Below are 24,398 nucleotides of genomic sequence, written 5' to 3' on the forward strand. Positions count from 1 at the left end.
ATTTCCTGGCAGTTTGTTATTGAATGCTACATGAAATGCAATTTATTAAAAACGGCTGGGGAAATAGAAGTTCCATTCTGTGGGAAATTCTAAGGATTTAATATTACCGATTTGTTCCAAAATAAAGGGGAAGGAGAAATTGTTGGGGATTTGGCACTATCCTGAAGCCAGAAAAGGGCATGGGGGGAAGGGATATGCTCATTTGATGGAGGGAGGAGGTTATCACGTAGTTTCTTGAATAGAAATTTGCCTTAAGGATGATCTAAAGGGACCTAAAGTTTTGGTTGCTGTGCCATTTTTGTAGCTTTAGCATAAAAGTTGGGTCCTTCTCCTTAGACAAAGAAAACTTTATTTTATATTTACCATAGAAATATCAGGAAGGTAAATCTTGTCTTAGGTTCCTTTTTTTTTTTTTTTTTTTTCCCCCTTCCTGGAAAATTTTTTGAATAACTGGGGTATGCAGACTGGGAACATCTTTCTTAATTGAAGGAAAGGGTGGACTGAGTCTTCAACAGATCCTTTCCCTTAAGGATTTCTGTTAAACAGATACTCTCAGAAGTAAAGCCTGTTTTTCCAACAGCCTGAATAAGTCTCCATCTGGTTTCACTTGTACGTTGTCTCTTATGTCATAAACCACTAATTCTCCAACCATCCTTAGGCCTGGTCTAAACATAGGGGGGGGTTTGTACTGGTATAGCTGTGTTGGCTGGAGATGTTTTTTTTTTTTTTAAAAACCTACCTGCCTTCAATATGATGGTGATTTGTGTGTGTGTGTCTAGAAATACAATATTAATATATGCATATATGTGTGTATACACACATCTTATATTTCACAGTACAATGACTAAACTCCTGAGACATCTTTGCATTGAATTAATCGTGTGTGCAGTAAGGTTGGACTGTACTGTGCAAGCAGTGAGCTTCCACAGTCCCAGGCCTCCTTCGTGCATCATGAAAAATGAGAATAAAGAGGCAGTACCTCAGGGTTGGTTGATTTGTTTTGTTTGCTCTCCAAATCACCTTCAAATTATCTTTTATTAATTGCTGGGTTGGTCTGTAAGTGAATATTCATAAAAGAAAACCCCAAATGGAGCTTTGTCTTTTTTTTTTTTTCCTTTCCCCTCCTAGGGACGACCATTATCATACAAAACATTTTTAATATGGGTCTTAATAAGCATCTATCAAGGTAAGAAATCAACTTCTGCTTGTGCCTTTAAATGTTTTAATGAGTACAGAATATTTAAGTTTTTCTTTTGCAGGAAGTTAAGTAAGGCATGAAGTTAATTTAACAGTGTGTCCTTGGGATAACGAATATTTTTTTGTGTGTGTCAGAAAATGTTGGTAGCATTACCAAAGGAAGAAATTTTCTAAAACCTAATATTGCAACAACTGGTCAACCCTGTCACAGGCAGCAATGTAGGAGTTCAAAGCATCATACCTCTTCCCATTGGGACCATTCTTTGTCATTATGTGCAAGTTCCTTTTAGTGCTTCAATTGCTCCATCTGTAAAGCAGAGCTTGTGACTCTTCCCTTCTTTTGAAAAGGTTTTGAAACCTATAGATTATAAAGATTATTAAGTCAGCATGCAAAATACAGAATCTGTAGCTTTGTGTATTTTACCTAAACCCTGTCTATGAAGGAGTTACTTCATAGCCATCTGTAATGAAGGACTAGAGTAGAGCTCAAGTTCTTGATCATATCCCATACACTCTAATTAGGCTGCTGAAACAGTTAAGCAAATGCCTTAATTACAATGCATCCATTTCCAAAAGTGGGTGTAGTAATTGGGGTATATGTCTAAGAAGGTCTTTTCTTTCATTCTGTCTTTTTTTATCAAGTAATCTCAAACTCAAATACTTTCTATAAGTGTTAATCAGGGAATTGTGGAAAACACGTAAATAACAAGGAGCTATAAAAATAAAATTGCAGTATGATTCTGTGACAAAATTTCTTATTTTCCAAAACTCCTTTATCAACAAGAGTCAGAATAAATGTGACAAAATAAGCAGATAATTCTTACTGATTTAATTGATACTACCATCCTCAGTAGGGAGTGAATCCAAGAATATAAAAGCTCTGTTAGCATTATCTTCTGTAACCTAACACGGTAGAACCCTATGACAGGGATAATGGTCTTCTAATGCTGTATAAATATGATGGCAAAGCCAAGGCATTTATAGAAAACTCACAAGTGGTGGAAAGCTTAAGCCAGAGGGTGATGCATTGAGGGAAAGATTTCTTCTTGAGCTAAGACCACTATCTGGTTACAATATTTGGTTAAAGTGACTTCACTTCTGATGTGCTAAATAACTAGAAAACAGCAAGCCAAACAATTGGGCTAGTTGCTAGCAGAGATGAGCCTGTCCGAAAACTTGAGCAGTCCTAAATTTTGGAAAGTTCACAGCTGGATTTGAACTTTGTGGCTCGAGCTCTAGTCACTTGCAGGTTTTCCCTTCCGAAACTAGCCTGGTGTGATGGATGTCGGTGCGGATTACTCATGCTGCTAACATGAGTTATTTGTGCAGGTGGCCGTGCAGAGCATTGTGAGCATTCCCTGGCTAGCCAGAATAGGAGCACAAAACAATGCATCATTAACAGTACTTTATGTACTCCTTTTAGGGGGAGGTGTAAAGGGGAGAGATCTTGGCCCAAGTAGTGCAAAGAGCGGCTAACTTGTATCCACTGAAGCTTTTCAACACCTTGCTTCCATCTGGGCACTGAGGCAGTGCAGTAGGTTTTAGAAGTATTTGATATCTTTTAGCTTCTAAGTAGTGACCAACTGCTTTTCTGGGAGGGCAGAGTTTTGTGATGTTAGAAATCTCCAGTTGCCAAAATAGCATGTATTAATTTCCTATCTCCGTCTGTCTGTGAATATGATAGACTGTTATAAAAGTCTGGGCACCTCTGCTGTAGCTTTTCCCTGTCTTCTCATCAGTTCTGTCTCCTAAATAGTAACTGATTCGTTGTCATTACATTCATCAGGTTTCACGAAAAACAGTCTCAAGACATGACTATGTTTCAGCCTTTCCAAGACCGAGCAGTGGGTTTTAGAGCTTAGACTTGTGTTTGAATAAAATACCCAAATGTTCCATTCCCTTGCAGGTAGCATCATCATGTATGGAGCACTCCTCCTCTTTGAATCCGAATTTGTCCACATTGTTGCCATTTCCTTCACGTCCTTGATTCTCACGGAGTTACTGATGGTGGCACTGACGATCCAGACATGGCACTGGCTTATGATAGTGGCTGAGCTGCTTAGTCTCTCCTGCTACATAGCTTCTCTGGTCTTCTTACATGAGTTTATTGGTAAGGTTAAATGCCTTTTCTCCAATCCGTTAGTTTATGACCTGAATAGTAACAGGACTGTAAAGACCTGAATTGAGCTTAAAGGCTGTTGATGAAGCCAACAATAGTTACGACAGTGGTTCTGACCAGAATAAGCTCTATTTGATTTGAAGGCTCTTGAAAGATATTTCATGCTTCCTTCTCATAGCAAAATGATGGAGGAGGTAAAGGTTGTCAGTAGACTGTGTGCTGCCCAGTGAATCTCATCCGTACTTTCAGAGCTCCACCACGTATCAACTGTCATATGTAGCAGTGGTCTTTATTTCCATATGGGAACTGAACTTGAGACTGCAGATTGAAGCCTCTGTTGTTCGTTTGAAAGATTTCATCTTTTAACTGGGTGAAGGAGCTGCCTCCTAAAACTTACCTTATTTATCTGCTACATTGGGGCCCTTTTCTTGTGGGTTTGGTTGTTAGGGTTTTTTTAGTTGCCTGAAACAGAGTTAATCCTTTTCTCTGGCTAAAGGAAAAAGGGTGAGGAATTCCAGATTCCCCCACTAGCTGTCGAGTTGCAAATTTCAGATCCGTAGGGTTTGTTCCAGTGTTCGTTCAGGAACCACAAGATGTCACTACTTCTTCCATAAAGCTCTTTGCTAACTCTGAAGACAAAGAGGATAACTTCCCGGTGGGCTAGATCTGTATGTCTTGCATATGGGTATACCAGCTCTATTTTGAACGATGCTTCCCAACTATTTTTGCAAAGATTCTGAAGTATTACAACTGAGTCGAGAGAGGTGTTTGCTGGACTACCAGCAAAGTAGCAAAGGGTAGCTCCCAGAGTCAGAGGACAAGTAGTTCATTTAAAGGAAGCTTAGTATTGCCAGGGGTTGGATAGCCCTGTTTCAGATGGGGTACGTATGGGCAGTTGCCTGCGAGGAGTTGCATGCCTTACTGAAATGCTCTGTGCAGAAAGCTGTATCTTTTGTGGAAGAGAAGGGCAGAAGAGTGAGGAACCAGGTATCATATGAGCTTTGAACTTGAATGTGGAGAAGGTGAGGCAGTTTACGAAGTGTTGGTAGATTGAATTGCTTTTCTGCACCTCTTCCCAGAATGTACTTCCCATCTTCATTGACTTTGTGCTCTTTGTGCTCATCTTTATACAGATGTTTACTTCATTGCAACTTTGTCGTTCTTGTGGAAAGTCACCGTCATCACTCTGGTGAGCTGCCTTCCTCTCTACGTCCTGAAGTACCTGAGACGAAGGTTTTCTCCCCCAAGCTATTCGAAGCTCACATCCTAGGGCTGCTCTCCTTGCACACCAGAGACAATTATTGCACATGGCTGAGAGACAAAATCATATAGTTGTTACTATAATGAAAATGTCCGACATTTGCATAAGGATCGTGTGGTAATCTCTATTACATGCTGCTTTATTGAAAAAGACTTAACAACTGCCGTGAACGGAAACCTAATGATAAAAGGGAGTTTTCTGAGGATGGAGGCACTTGTTAGTTCATCCAGGTTTTGTCATTTTTGTTCAACTTAACTCGGGTCAAATGCACATAACTGTGATAATGAAGGGTTTCTCATGCATGGTTAAAAGTATCTGAAAGCTGCTAACTGACCTTGGAATTTACATTTGAGAAATTTAAGTTACTTTTTAAGTATCTGTGCTGTTCCTGGCATTGTGTTATGTTGTTTATATTATTTATCTTTTTGATTCAAGTAGTTACATTCTTTTTACATCTTGGAAATCCCTTAATGTAGGTGATACACTGTACTGCTGACAGCTGATTCCTGATTTATGGCATGCTGTTTCCATAATGGGGCTCCAGCATGTCGGATCTACACACACTTGAGAATCTGAGCGTGTTTGAGATTTTCCTTCAGTTGAAATGTGGTCACCCTAGTGATTTTGGAGGTGTCCAGCCATTGATAAATACAGAGAAATGGTAGTCCAAAAAGAAGAAATTCAGTTTTGTTTAGCTTTTGTGCTTCCTGTTAAAAGGAGCTGGTGACATAATAGCTTTACTCTGTATTTATTTGTATAGGAGAAAATTATCTAAACTAAAACAAATCCTCTTTGGAAAAGAAATTTGCAGTTGATCAGACTTGAAATGTGTCGACAACGTGAGGAGAGACTCGTACTGTTCTGCAGACAATGTGGCAGACGTGTCTTGAATCCTTGGAGACCGAAGGGAGAGGTCACAGAGCTGCTACTCCTCACAGCTACACAAAATCTGTTTCCTGTTAGGGTGAAGCTGCAAAGATGAGCTGCAAATAAGCTGAGGCACTCCTAGGTGGATGTTGTTCATGACATACTCCCTGCAGAGAGGCAGTTTTTGAGAACCTTGCACTTGCTTTGCTCTAAAAACCAACCTTGAATCACAGGAGTGGGGTTCATACGAAGGCGTTAGGCCTGTGTGCAGAGCAAATTTATGTATTCATTTTTCATTTTCAAAAATAAACTCAATGAATTCTGTTTTTTATAATAAGCATTGGCCCACATTATAATACTGTGAGGAAAGCAACACGTACTTAGGCTGCTCAGGAGAAGGACAGAGAGTTATGGGAACCTTTTACAGTTGGGTCCATACATCAAACATAGATGAGCTTTTAGTGGCAGCCATCCTCATGTAATGGCTGTTTAGTCTGTGCTAAATTAGTTGCTTGCTGTCTCATTGCCACATCAGAAAAACCACTGTCAGAGCTGGCACTGCTTGGCGGTGGTGTTGGTCGGCTGCGTGGAGGGACCAGGAACAGCAGAGCCCAGAGCCTGAGCTCCCTTCTTCTCCTCTCTCAAGGCATCCCTTCCAGGTCAGGGCAGCCGTGCTGGTGTGAAGGGCAGAAGCTCCCTGGTTGTCTCTGTACCATGCTGAACCTCTTTAATGGACTGCCAGCTTCTGTTGCCATTGCTACAGGCGTTCCACTGTCACAAGCAGCACAATGCTGCATTAAAAGGTCTGATGTGAAAATCAGTGGAAAATGGGAATGTTGTTTTAAAAGAGCCTGGAGTCTGTGTTGACCCACAGTGGTACGTCTTGAATTTTCAGATACAAGGTAGCTGTGGCTTGTGTGGCAGTTGCTCTGGGGAATGTTTTGTACAACCTGAGCTGCCTTCCTTGCTCTCAGTTCATGTGAGTAAATATCAAAGAGGAGGGGAAGCAAGTTCCAGAGATTCAGAGAAAAATTGAATGTGCTTCATTAATGCATGTGGCTTGGGGTGAGAGGAAGGTGCAAGTCCGTATGACCTTGTTGTTGTTTCATGTGGGGGATACCCTTTTAATTTAGAAAATGATGTTTCAAAATCCTTTGGGAATATGAACAGCAAACACTCTTTAATCTAACTCACTGGTTTTTCTTTTGTGCCCAGTCTTCTGATTAGGCTCTTGTCTGAAGTCCCGATACGTAGCAACCGCCTTCAGAAACAACCTGCTGGCTAAGGAAAGCTAATTCTTGGTATTGACCTTTTCAAAATATTATGAAAATTTGCCTTTTTCCTTCTCTTCCAATTTTTTTCCTAAAAATAATAATAATATACATTTCTACTTATTTAACATGCATGTTTATGTCGGGAAAGGCTCTAGAAGTCCAACATTCTTAGTGATTTGTCTCGCAGAGGAAAAGCAGGGCCTGAACAGCCCGTTTGTGGGGGAGTTGGGCTGACAACCTTTTGTGAATTATGCCACTTTGCCAAAAAGATACTTAATGTTGTCTTTATCATGACTTGCTACAGCTCCTGGATAGTCAACCGTGCAGGTGTTCTGGAGTCCCCAGTCAGCATTTGATTTAAGTAGATTTAAATACAAGAGTCAAGAATTTCTTTTGGCGCTTCTTGTGACTGAGAAGTCAAGTCTCTCTTGTCCGTTGGCAAATACATTGCAGTACACATCTTTGTAAAGCCCTGTCCCTATCTAGTGTGTATTAGTAGTTAAATGTCCTGCAAGCATAACAGTGCCATGCTACTGTATGTAAATATTTGAGACATATATATGGTAGAATTCACTGTTTCCTGAAGTCAACACAGTTTACACTGAGTGGACCATATTTGCAAAATATTAGCTTACACCAAGAAAGGGAGTGAATTGTGATTTCGGTTATATTTATTGAATCATAACTTTAATAATGAACATATATTTAGTGGAATTGATAGCAATCTATAGCTGTGTTTTGGGGTGCGAATTATGTTCCTTTGCAGCTAGTTTTTTTGCACAAGTTTGTAAATCCAGGAAGTAATTTCTGTCTGGGTATACACTGCGTTTTTTTTAAAGCAATCAGAAAATTAAAATTTCCATCTAACAAACAGGAAAGAGGAATGATTGTTGTATTTTTCAAGTTTAGCACTTTATGTCTGCAATATATTTCTCTTAAGTTATTTAAAAAATGTTTTTAAAAGCAAAGTTTAATACATATGTTCATACTTACTGTACATTTGAATAAATGGATTCTCTGCTGGAAATTTAATCTTTTTCCTCTAGTATGCTCATAATTTGTGCTTATTGGGAGTGAAGCATTGTTTCTTCTTCTATGTAGTGTCTTGTTTGTAGCCTTACTTAGTGTTCTTCCTGTTCCTTTTTTTTGTTCTGGTTTATGTACTGTAGCAGTTCATATAACTTGTGTGCTTTGGGACTGTGCTCCAAGTGATGCTGTAGGGTAGCGGTGTATGTCTCACAGTGTGCTCTTGCTTCCTGTGGCTGCTTTAGGGAAGCCAACGCTCTGTGCTGTGCTGCTGTGGTGGTTGGTTAATGTGGAGGTTTTGTGACATGCACTGTTCTCTTCTTGCATCTCTGCAGTAATTCCAGGTGTGTCGCAACCCTCTTCTTTTTTTTTTTCTTTATATTTGTTTTCTCCCTAGAGCTTGTCCTGTTTATCTTTGCAAACATTTGTTTTGCTCAGCTCATAGTGCAATTGAAATGCAATATTCTTTATTCAACAGCAGCAGCTTAAATCTGTGCAGGGTCTTATCAGAACTGGGCTGAGGGGTGATGAGTGATGTCCCTGGTGTCCCCTTGGGGTTGAGAACTATGTGCTGAGAGGTACAGCTGTGGCTGGACCAAACTGAGCAGCACCAAAGACATTGTTTTTCTGTGCTCTACTGAACTATCACGATTAAACACCATGACAACTTCTCTTGTTCACTGCAACTGCTGAGGAGAATTTTGCTATAGTTGAGCTGAGTTTGTCAGGGAGCCCCAGAGAGTTAGATGTGTGAATCCCTAAATCCTGATTTTTGGCTTTCTCTTTCGAAGAAAGCTGCTGCACCATCTGGTACATCATAAACCCTTGGTTTGCACAAGCAGTGCTCTAAACCAGGTATGTGAACTATTATTGCATGTAGCTCACCGTCACACGTTCTCTGCACAGAACTGTTCACCTGGGGTTTGACTCATCTCCGCAGTTGCTGTGGCCAGTCCAGTTCCCACTAAAATCTTCAGCGTGAGCTGGATGGGCTGTTGTATTTTTTTTATTATTAGTTACTTCATAAATAATAAACTCTTTGATTAGCATGAAATCCTGGGTTCTACAGCTTTGCCAATATGGTCCATTACTACTGCCTACTACAACTTGTGTACTAATATGCCTTTGAGAACATTTTTAATTGTTAAAATTGTTAAAAAATAAATGTTACATTAATTTAATTTTTAATTGGGGAAATGGATTCTGGTGTCAAAATTATATTTACTGTGATGCCAATGTTTTGTACCTGTCATCTAGTTAAACAGTGTGTAAATACTCTTGATTCAAGAGAATATGAATGCCGATTATTTATTGTTCTGTGGAGTTATATGTTGCAGATGTGTAAGAACTTAAAAGGGAATGTTGTAAAACAAGGTGGAAAAATAAATTTTATGCAACTTCTTTACTTCATCCGTATACATCATGTATGATGCACCTGAGTTAGTCCTGGCGTGATCAGTCCAAGATGCGTTTTGCCAGAATTGTAAGTATATAGGTTAAGTTGCATTGTGGCCCTTTAACTTGTCTATGTGTGAAATGCATATCCTTGAAATGGTCAGTACTTTCTGCTGATCAGCGTAGACCTGCTGCATTAATTTCTTTATTGTAAACAGTTTTCTAACAGTTTTAACAGGAAGGGGTTTGGGGCGGGGAGGGGGTGTTGATTGTTGGGTTTGCGGGTTGTTGGGTTTGTTTTTTTTTCTTAAAGTATCGGTGTAAGCTTTTGCTGCCCTTCACTTTATTAGTGCCTATTTGCAAGATTGCTTTCTGCAAGTCGTCATTGCGATTTAATGGTGTAGATTAGCTCCGTGGAGGCCAGAAGGTGCTGCTGGGCACGGGCAGGCTGCCGGCCCCGCTGCCCTCCTGCCACCACTCCCTGGCTGCTCTGACCGCCAGGTGGAACTTCAGCCCCAGGCTGCTGCTTCGCTGCTGCCTTCTCTACAACCAGTTAGTCCCAGAGTACCTAACTGTCCCGAGGATTTTAAACCAGCCCTGTAATCTGTAAATTCGGTTTTCAAGAGACTCGGCTCCTTCGGGAAGATTCTGGTCAAATCGTCCTCGCAATTTTTGGTGCAACCCCAGTTAAGGAGAAGGTGGTGGTTCCTGCTGGTACCCACTGCTGTGAATAGGAGAAAGTCTTTCGTTCGAAACATATATATGCTGCTCTTGGAAAAGCAATGATGCAATAGCATTAGGAACAGCTATTTTTGGAATGTTCTCATCACTTGAACGTTAGATTAAGTAACTGGCTCGGCACAACAGCAGTCCCAGGGCTAGGGCTGGCTGCTCTGCTTCTGGGTCAGAAATGGGAGGGAGAGGCAGGAGTTTAACACTGAATATTCTCCGCAGGAGAAACTTCAGTAACATTGATTAAGAACACAGTATGACAGTTTTCTACCAAAAATGTAACAGAGCCATAAACACTCTCAAAATAATTTAAAAAAACAAAATAATTTAAAAAAATAAAATAGTATTGGATAAAGTAAATCTATTACTTGGAGACTATTTAACTAAAGCAGTGATAAACTATCCCTCAGATCATTAAACATATATTAAAGTTTTTCATTTAGATTCTATAGGATGCAGATGCCAGCATCTTAACCTTTTTCATTATTAACTTTTTTGTATAAAATAGTTAATGCAAATATTAAATAAACAGTTTTTGTGATGTTTGCACACATCAAATGGATGCTGTAGACTCCAGAAATTACAGTAACAGACTTCACTCCCAAGTGTTACCAATTTCCCACTCTAAATGGGTTACATAAGCCCTAGTTAGTGGTTCTTTTAATTTATGGACGGTTTCTTTTTAATGGTGAAATGTGTAATTAAAAAAAGCTAGAAATAGTTTTTCTAAACTCACTCTGGAAAGGGAAGGAGAATTTCTGCAATTTTTTTTTTTCACCCAAACATTGCATAATAGTAGAAATGTCAAAGATTTCCGTGGGGTTTAATTTCATTCTTCATGTGGCTGTGGTCATGCAAGAAGTTTGAACACTGCAGGGGTTGGCAGATTTTTGGAAGATCATGCATCCTGGGATAGGTTTTCAGCCTAGGCTTTACCAAAGAATGCCAGTGGCCTTATTTTTCGAATTGTGGTTGTATTATACACTAGTGTCTTTTTATTTTTCTTTTTTTCCTCTGAAAAAAAAAGAAAGAATAGGTGCTGGCTGGTAATTCGGTATCTTACTATGGCCCTGAGCCTTACATGTTACATGAAGACAGGCAGAAGCTTCCCTTTATCTTAAACCATTTGGAGAGAAGCAGACCTTGCAGATAATTGCCCTCTGTCTTTGCCTTCCGATGGCTCAAGTCACGGCAGCTGTGCACCTACTCTGCCTCTTCTCTGTTGCGTTACCGTGGCATTAAATATCGTTGTCATGATAAATCTTCACTAGAGGAAGGTAACTGTTCCTGTTCCCATTTCACAGGTAGGAGACGGGCAGGGAGAACCTGTGGTCTCTAGGCTGTGCCCAACATCCATGGCAGAGCATGGAGTGTGAACGGTATTCTTATTTTGATTATTGGACTTTCTCCCCACCTTCAACATTGGAGTCAATCCTCTAGGAAAGTTTCTTATTCCACAGAGTATTCAGATGTCTGTTTTTAAATGAGGAATATGATTGCAGACTTTCAAAAAACTGTCCTTATTATATTGAGTATGGATAAACCCCAATCAAAAAATTTTGCTGGGTTCTTCCATCTTAAACCTGGAACCGCTGATCCAAATTACATCTGTGCTGAATGTTTTGCAACTGCATGTGCAAACAGCACGTTTCAGCGTGAGCAGCAGCTGGCTGCAGAAATAGCTTTGCTGCAACTGCAAAAAGGTAATGCAAGGAAAACCGTTTCGGAATGTGACAGCAGTTACTAGCAGCACTAAGTCCTGGTCCACCACCTATTTATGGTCAGTATCAAAAACGATGCAGTGGTTTCCTTGGGCCACGAGCTGGCATTTCCTGGCCCTAAAACTCACTGGGTGGTGTGGGGCTCTCTGGGTTACATGGTGAATCTCTGAATTTATGCTGCTTGTAATTAAAGATGATCAGCAACTTGCAGGATCTGGCCTTCAGAAGAATGCCCTTCCTTCTGCTGCTCTTCCTCCCTTTGTGGCCTAAGACCTAACTGTTCTTGAGTGAGTGGGTTACAAAAAAGGGCTTTAAAATCATTGCATTCCCACTTTAAAGCCTCCCTCTCTTGGCTTGCTGTAATTGTGCACGTAAGGAGGAATATTGTGTGCCGTTCAGATTCTCTCACAGAAAGAAGTAGTAACAAGAACAATCTGTGCAAAAGAATTTAGCGCATTAAAGATGGGGGTAATAGTCATTCTCATTTGTCCTTTTATGTGAAACAGATTTTATTTTAAATGTACACTCTGAGTAGCTTAACTATATCCAGAAACTTGTTTACCAGGGTAAAAGTAGAATTACCCACAATATAAATTAAGAGCATGAGTAGAGGTGAATTGATTGTACTGCATGATTCTGCTTAGTCAGCTCCGAAGTACTCCCGGCACACACACCTCGGTGGGCACGTGAGAAGCGGGTATCTCCTGCGCTTCAGATTTCATCAGGCAGCAGATGTACTCATGTGTTGCACATCAGCTCCGAAAAAGCTGTGTTGTAGCTCTGCTGTAGGCGTTATATTTCTCTGCCGTTAGACACAGATCTGTCTTGCGCTGGCTCTTCTATTTTTAAGACATGTCACTTTGGATTCGTTTTCTACAGTGGCAGATGTCACCAACGTGTGACTTGTCAGAAAGTGATGCAAATTGCTATTGATCAGGATTCCTATTTAAAATGAGAACAAACCGTTCGTCGGTGAGACTGTTACATAAAATGCCATGTGATGGTCCTGATGAAGCATGTTACTTGCTCCAGCAGCCATGGTGTAACTGCCACGGGAAGAAATGCTGCTTGGTGCTGAGCCTGTGGGAAAGAAAGACAAGGGGTGCTGCCCACAGAGGCAGAACTCCTTTGCATCCTTTGTAAATTTGAGATTAAAGTTTTGAACAAAAGGCGTGTTTATAAGGATTGGCATTCCCTCTGTCAGACAGTGTCTCTGCTCCAACGCGGTGGTTTCCAGTGAATCACTGCGTCCTGCATCTGCCATTGCTGTGACCAGGTAGAGCCATCGCTCTCGCTCTGGGCAGGAAAGTCACGCGTGTCAATCGGCTCTCCTGGGCAGGCGCTGATTTGGAACTGGGAGCTCAAATGGCTCGCACTTACCATGTTTTATCACCTTTGGCTTTGATCTTGTCCCAAGAGTTAAAGGATAGGACCTTTGAGGAGAAACCTCTGGACCGCAGCAGACAGTGAAGCAGCTCGTCATCTTGCTACGAGGGCAAGGGCGCTGCGAGCGGTCCTCTCGGCCCCTACGAGGTAGGATCCTACTTAGCCCTGGAGATGTTGCTGGAAATGTTTATTGCTCTCCAGCTGCACCTCTATTAGGCTCCATCCTGTTCTCCTTATGTTTGACAACCAGCACACCATGAGCTGTAAAATTTCAGAGCCCTAGTGAAGAGCAGCCAGCATTTTAACCACTCTCTTGCCAAGACTTCCTTGGCGTGAGCCTGCAACGCGAGCGAGGAGAGCTCTTGCTGTTGGAGCTGCGCTGGTCGTTAGCAAGCCTGGGGAAACCTAAGCACCACCCTGCCCGGCCGAGGTTCACCTCCCGAATTCCCCCCGGGCAGCGTTGTGGGTGTCAGCCCTCACAGTGCTCCTGCCTGATTTCCATGTGTGTGTACGCATTGCCTTTCCATGTAGATGTAGTTACAAATCACTTGATTTGCACATAAGATCCTTTTGTTAATATAATTTTTAAACGTAACTGGAGCAGTTAAATCCTGCTATTTATTCATGTAGCTTTAATTATTTAGTATGCCATCTTGGCTTCGTTCTAGCCTGGAACAATTACTCTAAGCCCGACAACAAACAGAGAAGTGATTTTAACATCGAAGGTGAATAAAATTAAAGCAAGGAAATTTTTTTGCCTAAAGTGTGAGCTGGAAACTAACACTGGTTCTTCTCCTTATCTCTATTTGTGTCCAAGGTGAGTAGAATACCTACAGAAGGGGAAGACCCATTTTAAACAGGATCTACACTATCGTTGTCTGCTGTGGAGCTACTCCAGAGAAGCATTTACAAAGTATTATTTGTAGCATGGCATGGGGACTTGGACCTTCTCCACCCTGACAGCTGGGCTGTAAAATGAAAACAAAATTTCTAAAAGACCAAGGTTAGATGTTACCAACCCCTCATCTATCTTGCTTTCTCCAGGTATGCCTCTTTCCAGTCTTTGGTATCCTGTTATTTATTTGTTGAGATGCATTGCTGCCTTTTAGCTGGATCCAGATAAATTAACCAAAGTGACAGTTTACATTTTAGGCTGAAACCAGTGGCAGAATTTCTCAGGCAACTGTCTGTAGACTGAAGTTTGATTTGAAGCTGCCCAGTTTTGCTCCTAGGAAGTCTCAAGCCTCCTGCCGATCAGATTTTGATATCTGATCTTTCCTACATCCAAGGAGAAATGAGCCAGAAAACAAATTTTCTAAGTGAAATTGCTATTTGCAACACTAACCCGTAAGGAGAAAATCTTCCCAAAATCAGATGGGAAAAGTGCACTGTGTTGGTATCTCGGTGGAAGACCCGCGGCTGGTGTAAATGAACAGGTCACTGTGGTGGGTTGACCCTGGCTGGATGCTCATCCACACCCTCGCACAATCCTCGCGTTTTGTTCAAGTCTGAGTTGAATTCTTACAAATCCTTGTTACTGAAGTGTGGAACTAATTTTTACAGGTGCGGTGTTCACCATAAATAGCCTTCAACAGAAAGAAACATCTTGTATTTCACATGTGAATGACAGCTATTTCCTTCAACAGCCTAGGTGTCTTTTGTGATCTTTCACCGTCAGGATACCGTGCAGGGCGGTGATTTATACGGGTTCCCACTCTTCTTTCTTTCAGCTCCTGTTGCCATTCCAGCTCCGAAGAACATAATGCCACAAAGCCTTCAGTAAAACCAGAGCCTGGAGGAAATATCAGGTGTTAACATCCAATAAAAAGCTAACATGCTTGAATGAAGTGGGATTGCAAGGTACCTCTTGCATGGCCCTAGCAAGGACTGACCTAATGCAGCGGTTTTATGATGGTGGCAGGTAAGGACTAATTATAGACCCTGGACTCCATCATGAACTGACTTGTCAAGTTAACTTACCAACTGAAGTACCTACAATTACATTGTGGGGGCTTTCTACTCCTTTGTACAACTGAATGCAGTTGCTCCTGAAGAAACATAGTGAGTAAATCTGAGGTGCTGAAAGAAATACTGCACCAGAAATTACGCTGTAGGGAACATTTTATATGCTTTGGGGTAAATTAATGACCAGGTTTGGGTTTTTTAGGGAAAAAAAAAAAACAACAAACTTTGTGCACAAATACATACTTTAAAATATATTTTCTTTCAAACACCAACTATTTTAACACCAGTGTAAATCAGATTTTACAGACCACATATTTCAAGTATGAAGTTCATTAAATGTGTGAAATTCTAGATTAGCTGCCGGGTGTGGCCAGAGCCCCAGTAATGAATTGTAAATTGTGTTCAGGATATAATATCAGATTCCCTTGCCCTGGCGGTGATATTAAAGGGATAAAACCACCTTTTCAAAACAGTCATAACCTTTCTTTATTATCTTTATTTAGTTTAGCCATCATATGATATAGTGAATGACTTCACCAGTGTTTCCATCCTGACCCTAATGTACAGGTGTCTAATTGGATTAGTTCATTGTTGTTATTATTAATAAAGCAACTTATGTCCTAGTCTAACTGAAACTGATGCTATCTATTTATACATGCATTTTTGCCAGTGCCCTGATAGTGAGCAGTTGTCTGTAGATACAAGAATATCACTCTAAACTGCAATTCACTGTGAACTTGTGTAAAAAAAAAAAAAGAAAAAAAAGAAAATCACTTAGCTGTATTGTCCAGCTGAGCCAGGAGTTGGTAGGTGTGGGCATTTGAGTCCAGGTGCTCTGTGAGCGTGGTGGGTTTCATAGTCATCCTCTTGGTCTAGGTTTGCTGAGTCCTTCCTGGACTAACTTTCAACCATGAATGCTTTCCCTTCCCAAAAGCTTTGCAAACACTCACCCAGCCCTGCTGCAGAGGTGCTTGCTGCTATGTGGGACTTGAAGGAAGGTCCATGCTGAGCACTGTGAAGCCAATGGTGCATGGTCACGTACCTAGGGGATGTTGAACCCAGCCCCCTGAAAGGAACCGCTGGGGAAAAACACTCATAATCACCTGCAGTCAGAAGGATCACTTCAAATTCCTACCTTGGTTGTCTACAATAACTCCTTGGAAGGGGAAGGTGAGTTAAATAGCTAGGAATAATGATTAATTAATGATGCTGTTCTCATTCCACAAACTGTTCTGTGAGCTGGGAGCAATGTGCAAAAGTGACCAGCTATTTCCTTGTACTGTTGTAACAACTATAATTTATGGGACAGGATCTCTGTTGTATCCAGCTTCACAGAACAGAGCAGGTGGGAAAGGATTCCCAGTGCTCGTCTGCCCCAGGGAAGGGCACTGGATGGAGCAGCTCAAGGCTGCTGTAGGCTGAGCCGGCAGGCGCCTGGTCTTGGCCAGCACTTGTAGTTTCTTCCTCTCCCTTTTCTCCTCTGCTATGCAAAGGGAAGGAGGTTCACAAGCCAGTTCTAATCCTAAAATGACCAATAATGGCCATTTCCCAGGTAGCAACTTTTGAGGGGGCTAAAAATCCAGGGTTTAAAAGTAGAAGAATCGGCATTTCTCATGCATGGCTGTTTGTTGGAGATCTCTTCCCAAAAGCGTGGCCTGGTGACTTGAGCTCTACAAGGAACAGGTAAATGGTAACATGCTGTTTACTTGCCTTGCCTGCGTAGAGAAGCACCTCTCCAACTCCCAATGTGATTAATGTTCTTCCTAATTATTCCAGCGAGTAATTGCTCTATTTGGCTGTCTCTTCTTTTTTTTCTGAACCTGAGCTCAAAATCCTGGAAAACGAAAAAAAAAAAACCAAACAAACAAACAAAAAAAACACCTATGGTTTTATAATCTTAAAGGGAAGCTATCTTTGGCAAGAAACTAACACCTTTACAGCCTCATCCAGAGTTCTTATTTGTTTAATTAGTCTTGCTTTAAAAAAAAGGCTATATTTCAGTTTTATCCTATGTGCTCGTTTGCAAAAAGCCTCGGAGTCGCTAACCTAGTCGTTGGTGTTAGTATTTTGTAAGGCAGTGCCAATCCGGAGGGCTTAAGTGTTCCCTGAAAACAATGTTTGATGTTTGGGTAAAAGCACAGATCATGATGTATAAACATCCCTCTTTGCCCAAGTTTGCTGCAGCAGAGCGCGCTAAGCGAATTTCAGGTTCGGGATAGATCTGGTGCCGTTTCCAACCCAGTAAACCAAGGTATTGCTTTTCTTTTGGAGCTGTCACGTCTGAATCCTGCTTGCAAAGGTGACGATCTCCCTGCACCTTCCCTGTACCTGGCTGTTCCCCGCTGCCCCCCCATCCCGCATCCCACCGGGAGCAGACCTGGGCTCCCCGCGGTCTGCCGGGGGGGAGCAGAGCGGGGCCTCAGCCGTTTCATTCCCCACAGGGATATGGGGCATATATGTAAACTCTCGGATTTTCACCTGAATGATCGGATTTGCCTTCTGCCCGGGCGTGAAAAAAAAATCCTCCCGAGAAGACTGACCCCTGCCGTCGTACCTAACGGGTCGTCCCGCCTCGTTTTCTCTCTCTCCCCCATGCAACCGAATTTCTGTGTCTCTAGAATTCCCAATCCGAGAAGCAATGCTGGAGGAGGGATGCCGCGGGGCTGGAGGAGGGGGGATGCCGCGCCACCGGGGGGGCCCGGGCAGCCGCCCCCGCTGCGAGCCAGGCCGAGTGATTTGGCTTTTGCCTGGAAAAAAAAAAAAAAGTCCGAGGTCGGGTTTTTCAGGAGGCTGAGGCTCAGAATAGGTTTTCCGACGGCTGCAGGTGCAGGTCTGGTACTTTCACATGAATCCTGACATGAGGGTGTCGGACATTTCCGTGTACGAACGGTTATGAACTCGTGCGACTGCTTTGGAAATGTGTTTCAGTGTCTGGAATCCTACAGATTTCTAGGAGACAGACACGGTAATCGGTAAAACGGGAAACTGCAGCCTGGGATGGTATCGTATCAGGCCAGCTGAATTAATTACATCCTCCCGGTCCCATAAGAGGACACTAATTCAAGAGCTGCCTGACTAAAGACAGCGAGAGTGGGGCCCTATTGTTCTATGAGTGAGTTGAAAGACATTTATTTTTTCCTTTACAGGAAATTTTCGAGGGGAGGGGGAAGAGAAAGAATGTTCTCTACACTTTCTTCAATACCTTTTCTTTATTTGTGGTTTTGTTTTCTGAGGTTGCCTTTATTGAGGAAAAAGTGAAGTTAAAAAAAAAATCACTCTTCACTTATAAAAATAATTTTTAATGTTCACAAACAGAATCCGTTTACTAAAAGCCAGTTCTTAGGAAAAAAAAAAAAAACAGCCCAAAAAACTACTTTAACTCAAAAAATAGCCTTTCAGTTTATTGAGTTTTGTTGAAAAAACAGAAAATTTCAACCAATTTTCATTTTAGATGAAAAGCTATTTCTCATTTGGAAAAAATGTTTTGATGGGAAAAATTCAAGCAGTTCTAGTTCCAATCTCGGAGAGCTCTATGTGGGTGGATTCCCCGGGCCACGTGGAGCTCGTTACAAGATCAGACGCTCCGTTTGTAACTTAATTAAGTGAGTGAACACGTTATTTAGACAAGTGCATTGTCAGAAATAAGCTCGAGTTGGTAACGTGTAGTCAGGATGCTCTGGGACTGTTGTGACAAGGGAGGGAGGTGCCAGTTCGCGTTCCTTAAGCAGGCCAGGCTGCTGCTGTTGACTTTTTTGGTCCTTGCTGTGTTCGGGAGCCCCGGTTAGGTGCAGCGGAGACCCAGCCGGAGCGTGTAAATCCGATGTTCAGGCACGGCTCTGCTGAACGTCTTCAACGTGTCGAGGTTGCGCTGCAGAGTGCGTTGCATGCGAGGGCAGATTCGGGCAGAACAGTATTTACTTTGGAAGGGTGAGGAGCTTTTGTCAAAAACACTTATTGTTGCTGTGAGCCTGAAATACCTTTTGCAAGTGGAAAACGGAGATGTCTCCGTGAAGTCTATGATGATAAACTCCGGGCAGCTGCCCCGATGGCCTGAGAGCACATCCTCAGGAAGCCTCGATGTCTTATCTCCTGGAGAGCACGAGAAATTGAAAAAGAACCCAACGACCTCTTTTCGGGTTTATTGCCAATTCGCAGCGCGGAGCCGGCCGGGGAGCGCTCGTTCTCCAGCGGCAGCTGCAGCGGCCCGGCCCGCTGGCGGGGCGATGCTGCGGGCAGCTGCCGGGGGAAGCCAGAGACCCCCCCTACACCCCTCCCGGGGCCGGTCCCCCCGGGAACCCGACTCCCCGGAGCCCCCTGGACCGGCTGCTCTCCCCAGCCGCCCGTAGCTGTCTCTCCTCTCCCGGGCAGGGAGCTCCTTGCTCAGCCTCCTCGGCTGGGAGCCCGGCGCTGGGGACGGGCTGAGCTGCTCCCGGGGAGAAAGTCGGTTTCCAAACCCGCTCCCTGAGCCCCAGGGAGCGGGCCGGGAGATACTCCACCTCTCTTATCCCCCAACAAAGCCGGGCATCCTCTTGGCAAATCCCGGAGGGTGCCATGGGCACGGTGGGGAGGTGGGTCTGTTGTTGGGGGGGGTGTAGGGATGCGGTCCAGAACGTGGCCCTGAAAGGAAGAGGAAGTATTCTCCTAAAGAGGGAATAAATAGCTAAAAATATTAGCTATTAATAGCTCCTTACCTCCAAAAATAAAATCCCTTAGTGATACCAAAATAAGAAAGCAAAGGAAAGTCGGAGGTATTTGGCCTTCCTTTGAAAAAGGAAGCTAAAAATAACTATATATATATATAAAAATCTCTCGTTTCTAGGGAAAGTCTCTGCCCCCGCATCCAGCCTGCACAGTTATATAAGACTTGAACTACATCCCCCTTCTCCTCCGCGGCCGCTCACAACGCGCTGGGAGCCGGAGCCAGATGGAGAAAGGTTCCGTCAGGAAAGTTTAACTCAGCGGGGAAGCTGCAGCCAGTGGAGGACACGATTCTCTCGCTGAACTCTCCAAAAGCCTTGGAAATCTTACAGTTGTGTCATATGCTGGTTTGGGGAATGCTAGCAGTCCGGAGGCAGCCGCCAGCCCTCTTTCACTTCTTTATTTATTTTTTTTTTTTTCGCTTTGCACTGAGTTTAATTTGGGTAGCAGGATTCAGCATTTTTAAGTTGGAAAAAACTTGGTGGAAGAAGATATTTTAGGAAAACCCTGTCATGTGAACTAGCGGGAGCCGATCAAACTGAGCTATTAAAAGAAAGACATTGTATTTTTAAACGGTCCAGACTAGGGAAGCCAACCTGTGTGCCATAACCGCTGAGCTGTGACTGCTCCCCCGATTATAGCTCAGCGTGGGAGGAGGCGAAGCTTTCCGTCGGGGTCGCCCATTCTCCGCTCGCTCTGGGATACCCTTTGGCAGGGCCCGGTGCCCTCAGCCCCCCCAGGGTGGGTGTCCCCCCTGCACCCACTTGCTCCCTCTGCTCGCCCTCAACCCCCTCCAGCTCGCCCCTTCCCAGCTCCGCTTTAGGTCGCCCTCGCCTAAAGCCCCCTCCCCAGCCACTCTTCTCTGCATTTCCCGGTGCAATTATAAGGAGCGATGCGGGGGAGACCACTTGGTGCCAGAGTGAGGAGTCTGGGCCTGGAAGCGGGGCGAAATTACCGATTTCTCCCGGCTAATAATTAATTAACAACCGCTTTGCTCTCCAAGCAAAGCCGCAACCTCGGTTTCCCTGTCACGTTTCGAAGCAGCAATCAGACGGTTCGGGCTTTACTTCACCTGATGCCAACAGTGGGTCCAGTCAAACGTGCTAATTAGCTACGCCTCGGGAAGGGGCTGTGTGCAGCGGGGGGGGGTTGGGTGCCTCCCGCCCGGGGCCGGGGCCGGGGCCGCGCCGGGATTTTTGCGGGAGCGGCGCCGGGATTTTTGCAGGAGCTCGCCGGTAAACGTCGCGGCTTCCAAAGCGGCCGGCCGAGAGGGCTGTTAAAGGGCGAAGCATCCAGGTCGAGCCTAAGTGTCAGGCGCAGGTTTTGGGTGTTTCGCTGCCGGGGGCTCGGCGGCAGGAGAATCCCTGCGGGAGAGAACGGCCCGAGAGCGGGGCTTTGCAAACGGCATCGCTGCCGGGAGAGCAAAGCGGGGGGTCCCGGTGCTCAGCCCTCTGCCGGGACGGGGAGAAAAAGGCTTCCCTAGAAGCCGGCGGAGGGGCGTGAGGGGGTACTCACTGCGGGGGCCCCGGGGGGAGGCTGGTGCGGCGCCGCGGGGGGAGCGGAGGGGGCGCGGGGTCACCGGGCCGGGGCTCCCCCGGCGTTTCGGGGGTCGGTGGAAGCCGGTTGCATAACGGGCCCGCGGAGCCGGGGAAGGTATTTCCGCCTCGGCACGTCCAAAAATGACAAAGGCTAGGAAAGTGAGGTGCGCTGAGTTTCCCTGGCCTGCCTGCAGTTGCTAGCCTGCAGGACAACAAACTCGAGAAGCAGAAAGTTTGATTGTGATACCTCCTTCGAGTCGATTTTGGGACTCAGGGAGTGAAAAATGGAAATGTGGTGCGGGTGCCAGCCAGCCCTCCGTGCAGCTCCGGGCCAAGTCCCTCTGCAGTGACTCACTCCCCGCTGCTGCCCAGGGCTCCGGCTGACCCCGGCGGCCACCCCGGCTCCAAATGCACATCGCGCCGTTTGGGGGGGGGGAACGTGCAAACGCCCCGGGACTGCGGAGCTGTCGCCATCCCCGCAGAAGCGTGTTAGGTACGCGGACTCTTCGTCTCTCCTGGAAAAAAATCGACGATTGCACCGAGGTGCTGAGCCCAGCACGGGATCGAGAGGCAGATGCTCGTTAACACACCGGTCAAAGCCATACGTTGTAAGACAGCACACAGTTCACGACATCTTTATTTTCCTGTTTTCTTTCGCTTTATTTTCCTGTTTATACATAGTACGTGTAAACACACACGGGTTGTCTTGGTTGCGGAGGCTTCCTTGGCTATTTCATTCTTGCTAAGCTCCACGTGTATCAATGGAAATCCATGGGGTTGCTCCTCTCTCCTCTAAATGGATCTAAAAATAGAAACAGAGAGAGGTCTGTGAAATGCCACTAAACAAATTAACCGATTTTTTTTCTTTTTTTTTTTTCTTTTCGTCTTCTGTATGAAGAACCGAGCCAGTGGTAATTAGAAGTCAAAACCTGTGCCAGTAACAAGATGGGTATTAATAGGGTGCTGGCGAATTTAAAAGACATAAATATAAGCTGGGGACTTCGGTTTTCTGAATGATTTATTCAAAGGTAAAAGCAGCAGCAGTCCGAGCTTGTCTCTGCTGGGAAGAAGGAAAACTTCTGCACAGAAGCCCCGTTGCTTTGAAAGGCTTTGCAGTGCCTGCAAGTTTTGTTTAAAAAGCACACACTGGGATTTTTAACATCATCCATATTTCTTTCTTTCTCGCTCTCTAACTTTCTGCTCAACAATTAAGTGCTTGTGCTGCAGACTGAGAAAGCCGCAGAGCTGCCTTGGCCCGGAGCTGGGAGACGTCATGGATTCCTGAGTGTGAAGTTTGCAGGAAAGCCCTCAGTTTGGGAGATGGAGGCGATCCAGGGGTTTCCATGGCACTGGGATAAACAGGAGGAAACAGTGAGGGAATCCCGTTATTTTACAGCATTCAAAGACTATAAACACTCGGAGCAGGGAAGGAAGTGGCCTTTCCCTCTCTAGTAACCCTCATCTCAGAGCAGAGAACTGACTTCACTTCAGGAACAAGCTCAGCCCAGTTCGGATCCCTCTTTGCACCTCCAAACACTTACGGAGGAGGCGAGCAAGAGGGGTTCCCTCTGTCCGGGCGGCACTGGTTGAACATGGTTTAAAGAAGATTTTTTTTCCTTCTTTTTTTTTTTTCTTTTTTTTTTTTTTTTTCTGCTATCGATTTTTTTTTTTTAATTCCCGATGCAGAGAGAAACTGCCTGCAGGCTGGTACATTACCACCACATCATGAGGTCTATGGATCAAGGTAGGGTCTCCCCCCCGCGCTGTGTGTCTGTGTGCTGTGTGGGTGCCCTCCTGCGCGCTTCCCTTGCCCGGGGGTCTCTGTGGGTCGCTCCTCGGGCCCGCTGGTTTCTCCTGCCGGTTTTAGCTCGCTCGCAGGCAGCTCGGCTGGGTAGGCAGGAAGGGTTTCACGGCGAGAAGGTCCCTCGGGGAAGGGACGGGACTGGCTTGAGGTTTGGTTTGAAGCGCTCCGCGAAGGCGATACGACTCCGTCTCGGAGAAACCTCCTTTAAACTTCAGCCAGAGGGACTCTCCTCTTCCAAGCCATCACCCCAGGAGTCTCGCTGACTAACCTCCCGGCCGCTTAACCCTTCCGCCGCCTGCCCAGGTCGGGGGGCTCGGGGAGTCGCGGCCGGCTTCCCCGGGCCCGGCGGAGCCCTGGCGGCCACCGCTTGGACCGGCACCGGCGGCTCCGCAGCCGCGCTGCCCTGGCGGATGCCCCGCGGCTGCCGTCGGGGTCGCCACCTCCGCGGGGGGCGAGCCCTGCCGCGGGGCTGGGGGACGGACGGACGGACGGACGACGACCGGAGGGGGGCGGGGGGGGCACTCGGGGCGGCCGCCGCTCTCCCCTCCCGCCGGTGCCGGTGGAGGCAAAGAGTTAAGCGCGGCGAGAGGAGGAGTCTGCCCCGCTGTCAGTGCGCGGCCGCTCCGCGCCTCCCGCGGGTCGGCTCCGACCCCAGCCGCCACCCCCCCCCCCCGGCAGCGGAGATCTCCCCGCTGCCGCCCCGGCCCCGCCGAGGCGGGGGGGGGTGTGTGTGTGTGCAGCCGTCTAGGAGGGGCGGCGGCATCCTCCGTCCCGTCCTCCCCCGCCGCGGCGAAGCGAGCCTGCGGGCCCCGGGGGAGGGCGCGGCGGCGGGAGCGGCCCTGCGTGGGGACGCGGAGACGGGGGGGGGGGCTGCAGGCACGGCAGCGGCTGTGCGATGCCGGCAGGGAACGGGGGGAAGGGGCGTCCCTGCCGGGGAGGGGGGGGACGGGACTCCGGGCACAGCCGTGCCGGCGGTCCCCGGGGGTCGGGGTGGGCGCCGGCGGCGGATCGGGGCGGAGGATGCTCCACGCGAGGAAAAACCCCTCGCAGCCCGGCTCTTGTCAGGCGCCCGTGGAGCAGCGAGCCCTGCTGCTCACCCCCCCTCCCGGGCCCTGCAGCCCCCTGCCCAGCCGGCCTGCCCGCTCCCCCGGGGTGCTCGGCGCTGCACCCCGCGGGCCGGGCGGGACGCGCAGGTGAGTTGCAATTTTCCCAGGGCTACCGGGCCGGGGGAGCAGCGTGGAGAGGCGGCGGGAAGGGGGGCGAAGGGAAGCGGTCTTTTCCCTCGGCTTGCTCCATTTTAGCTTCCCCCCCCGCCCTCCGGCCGGCCGCCGCCGAGCCTGCCCGCCGCGCTCCCCGGGTCCCCGCCCGCCGCCGGCGCTGGCACGGCCGCTCGGCCGCTGAGTCAGAGCCGCCCC

General features: G+C 46.0%; 2 protein-coding genes and 1 long non-coding RNA gene across 5 annotated transcripts in view; 2 read left to right on the forward strand and 1 right to left on the reverse strand.

Moving 5' to 3' along the window:
* The window catches only part of ATP9A (ATPase phospholipid transporting 9A (putative)), a 65,509-nt gene extending 56,364 nt beyond the window's left edge, over nt 1–9,145 (forward strand). Inside the window, exons 26-28 of the mRNA XM_069805038.1 lie at nt 1,129–1,186; nt 3,104–3,307; nt 4,450–9,145. Coding sequence (XP_069661139.1) covers nt 1,129–1,186; nt 3,104–3,307; nt 4,450–4,586 — 399 coding nt within the window. The 3' untranslated portion in view covers nt 4,587–9,145. The remainder of the gene's footprint in view (nt 1–1,128; nt 1,187–3,103; nt 3,308–4,449) is intronic.
* Nucleotides 9,146–21,798: 12,653 nt separating this feature from the next.
* On the reverse strand, nt 21,799–23,453 carry LOC138689587 (uncharacterized). The gene is made up of 2 exons (XR_011328485.1): nt 22,896–23,453; nt 21,799–21,981 (listed from the first exon to the last, which is right to left on the reverse strand). It is a non-coding gene; the product is annotated as an uncharacterized lncRNA (long non-coding RNA).
* NFATC2 (nuclear factor of activated T cells 2) overlaps nt 21,977–24,398 on the forward strand; it is a 103,078-nt gene continuing 100,656 nt past the window's right edge. For all 3 annotated transcript variants that reach the window (XM_069805058.1, XM_069805049.1, XM_069805067.1), the window contains exon 1: nt 21,977–22,923. In XM_069805058.1, the coding sequence (XP_069661159.1) occupies nt 22,860–22,923 (64 nt within the window). In that variant the 5' untranslated portion in view covers nt 21,977–22,859. The remainder of the gene's footprint in view (nt 22,924–24,398) is intronic.

The sequence above is a fragment of the Haliaeetus albicilla genome, chromosome 2 (assembly GCF_947461875.1).
Source record: "Haliaeetus albicilla chromosome 2, bHalAlb1.1, whole genome shotgun sequence".
In the NCBI taxonomy this organism is placed as follows: domain Eukaryota; kingdom Metazoa; phylum Chordata; class Aves; order Accipitriformes; family Accipitridae; genus Haliaeetus; species Haliaeetus albicilla.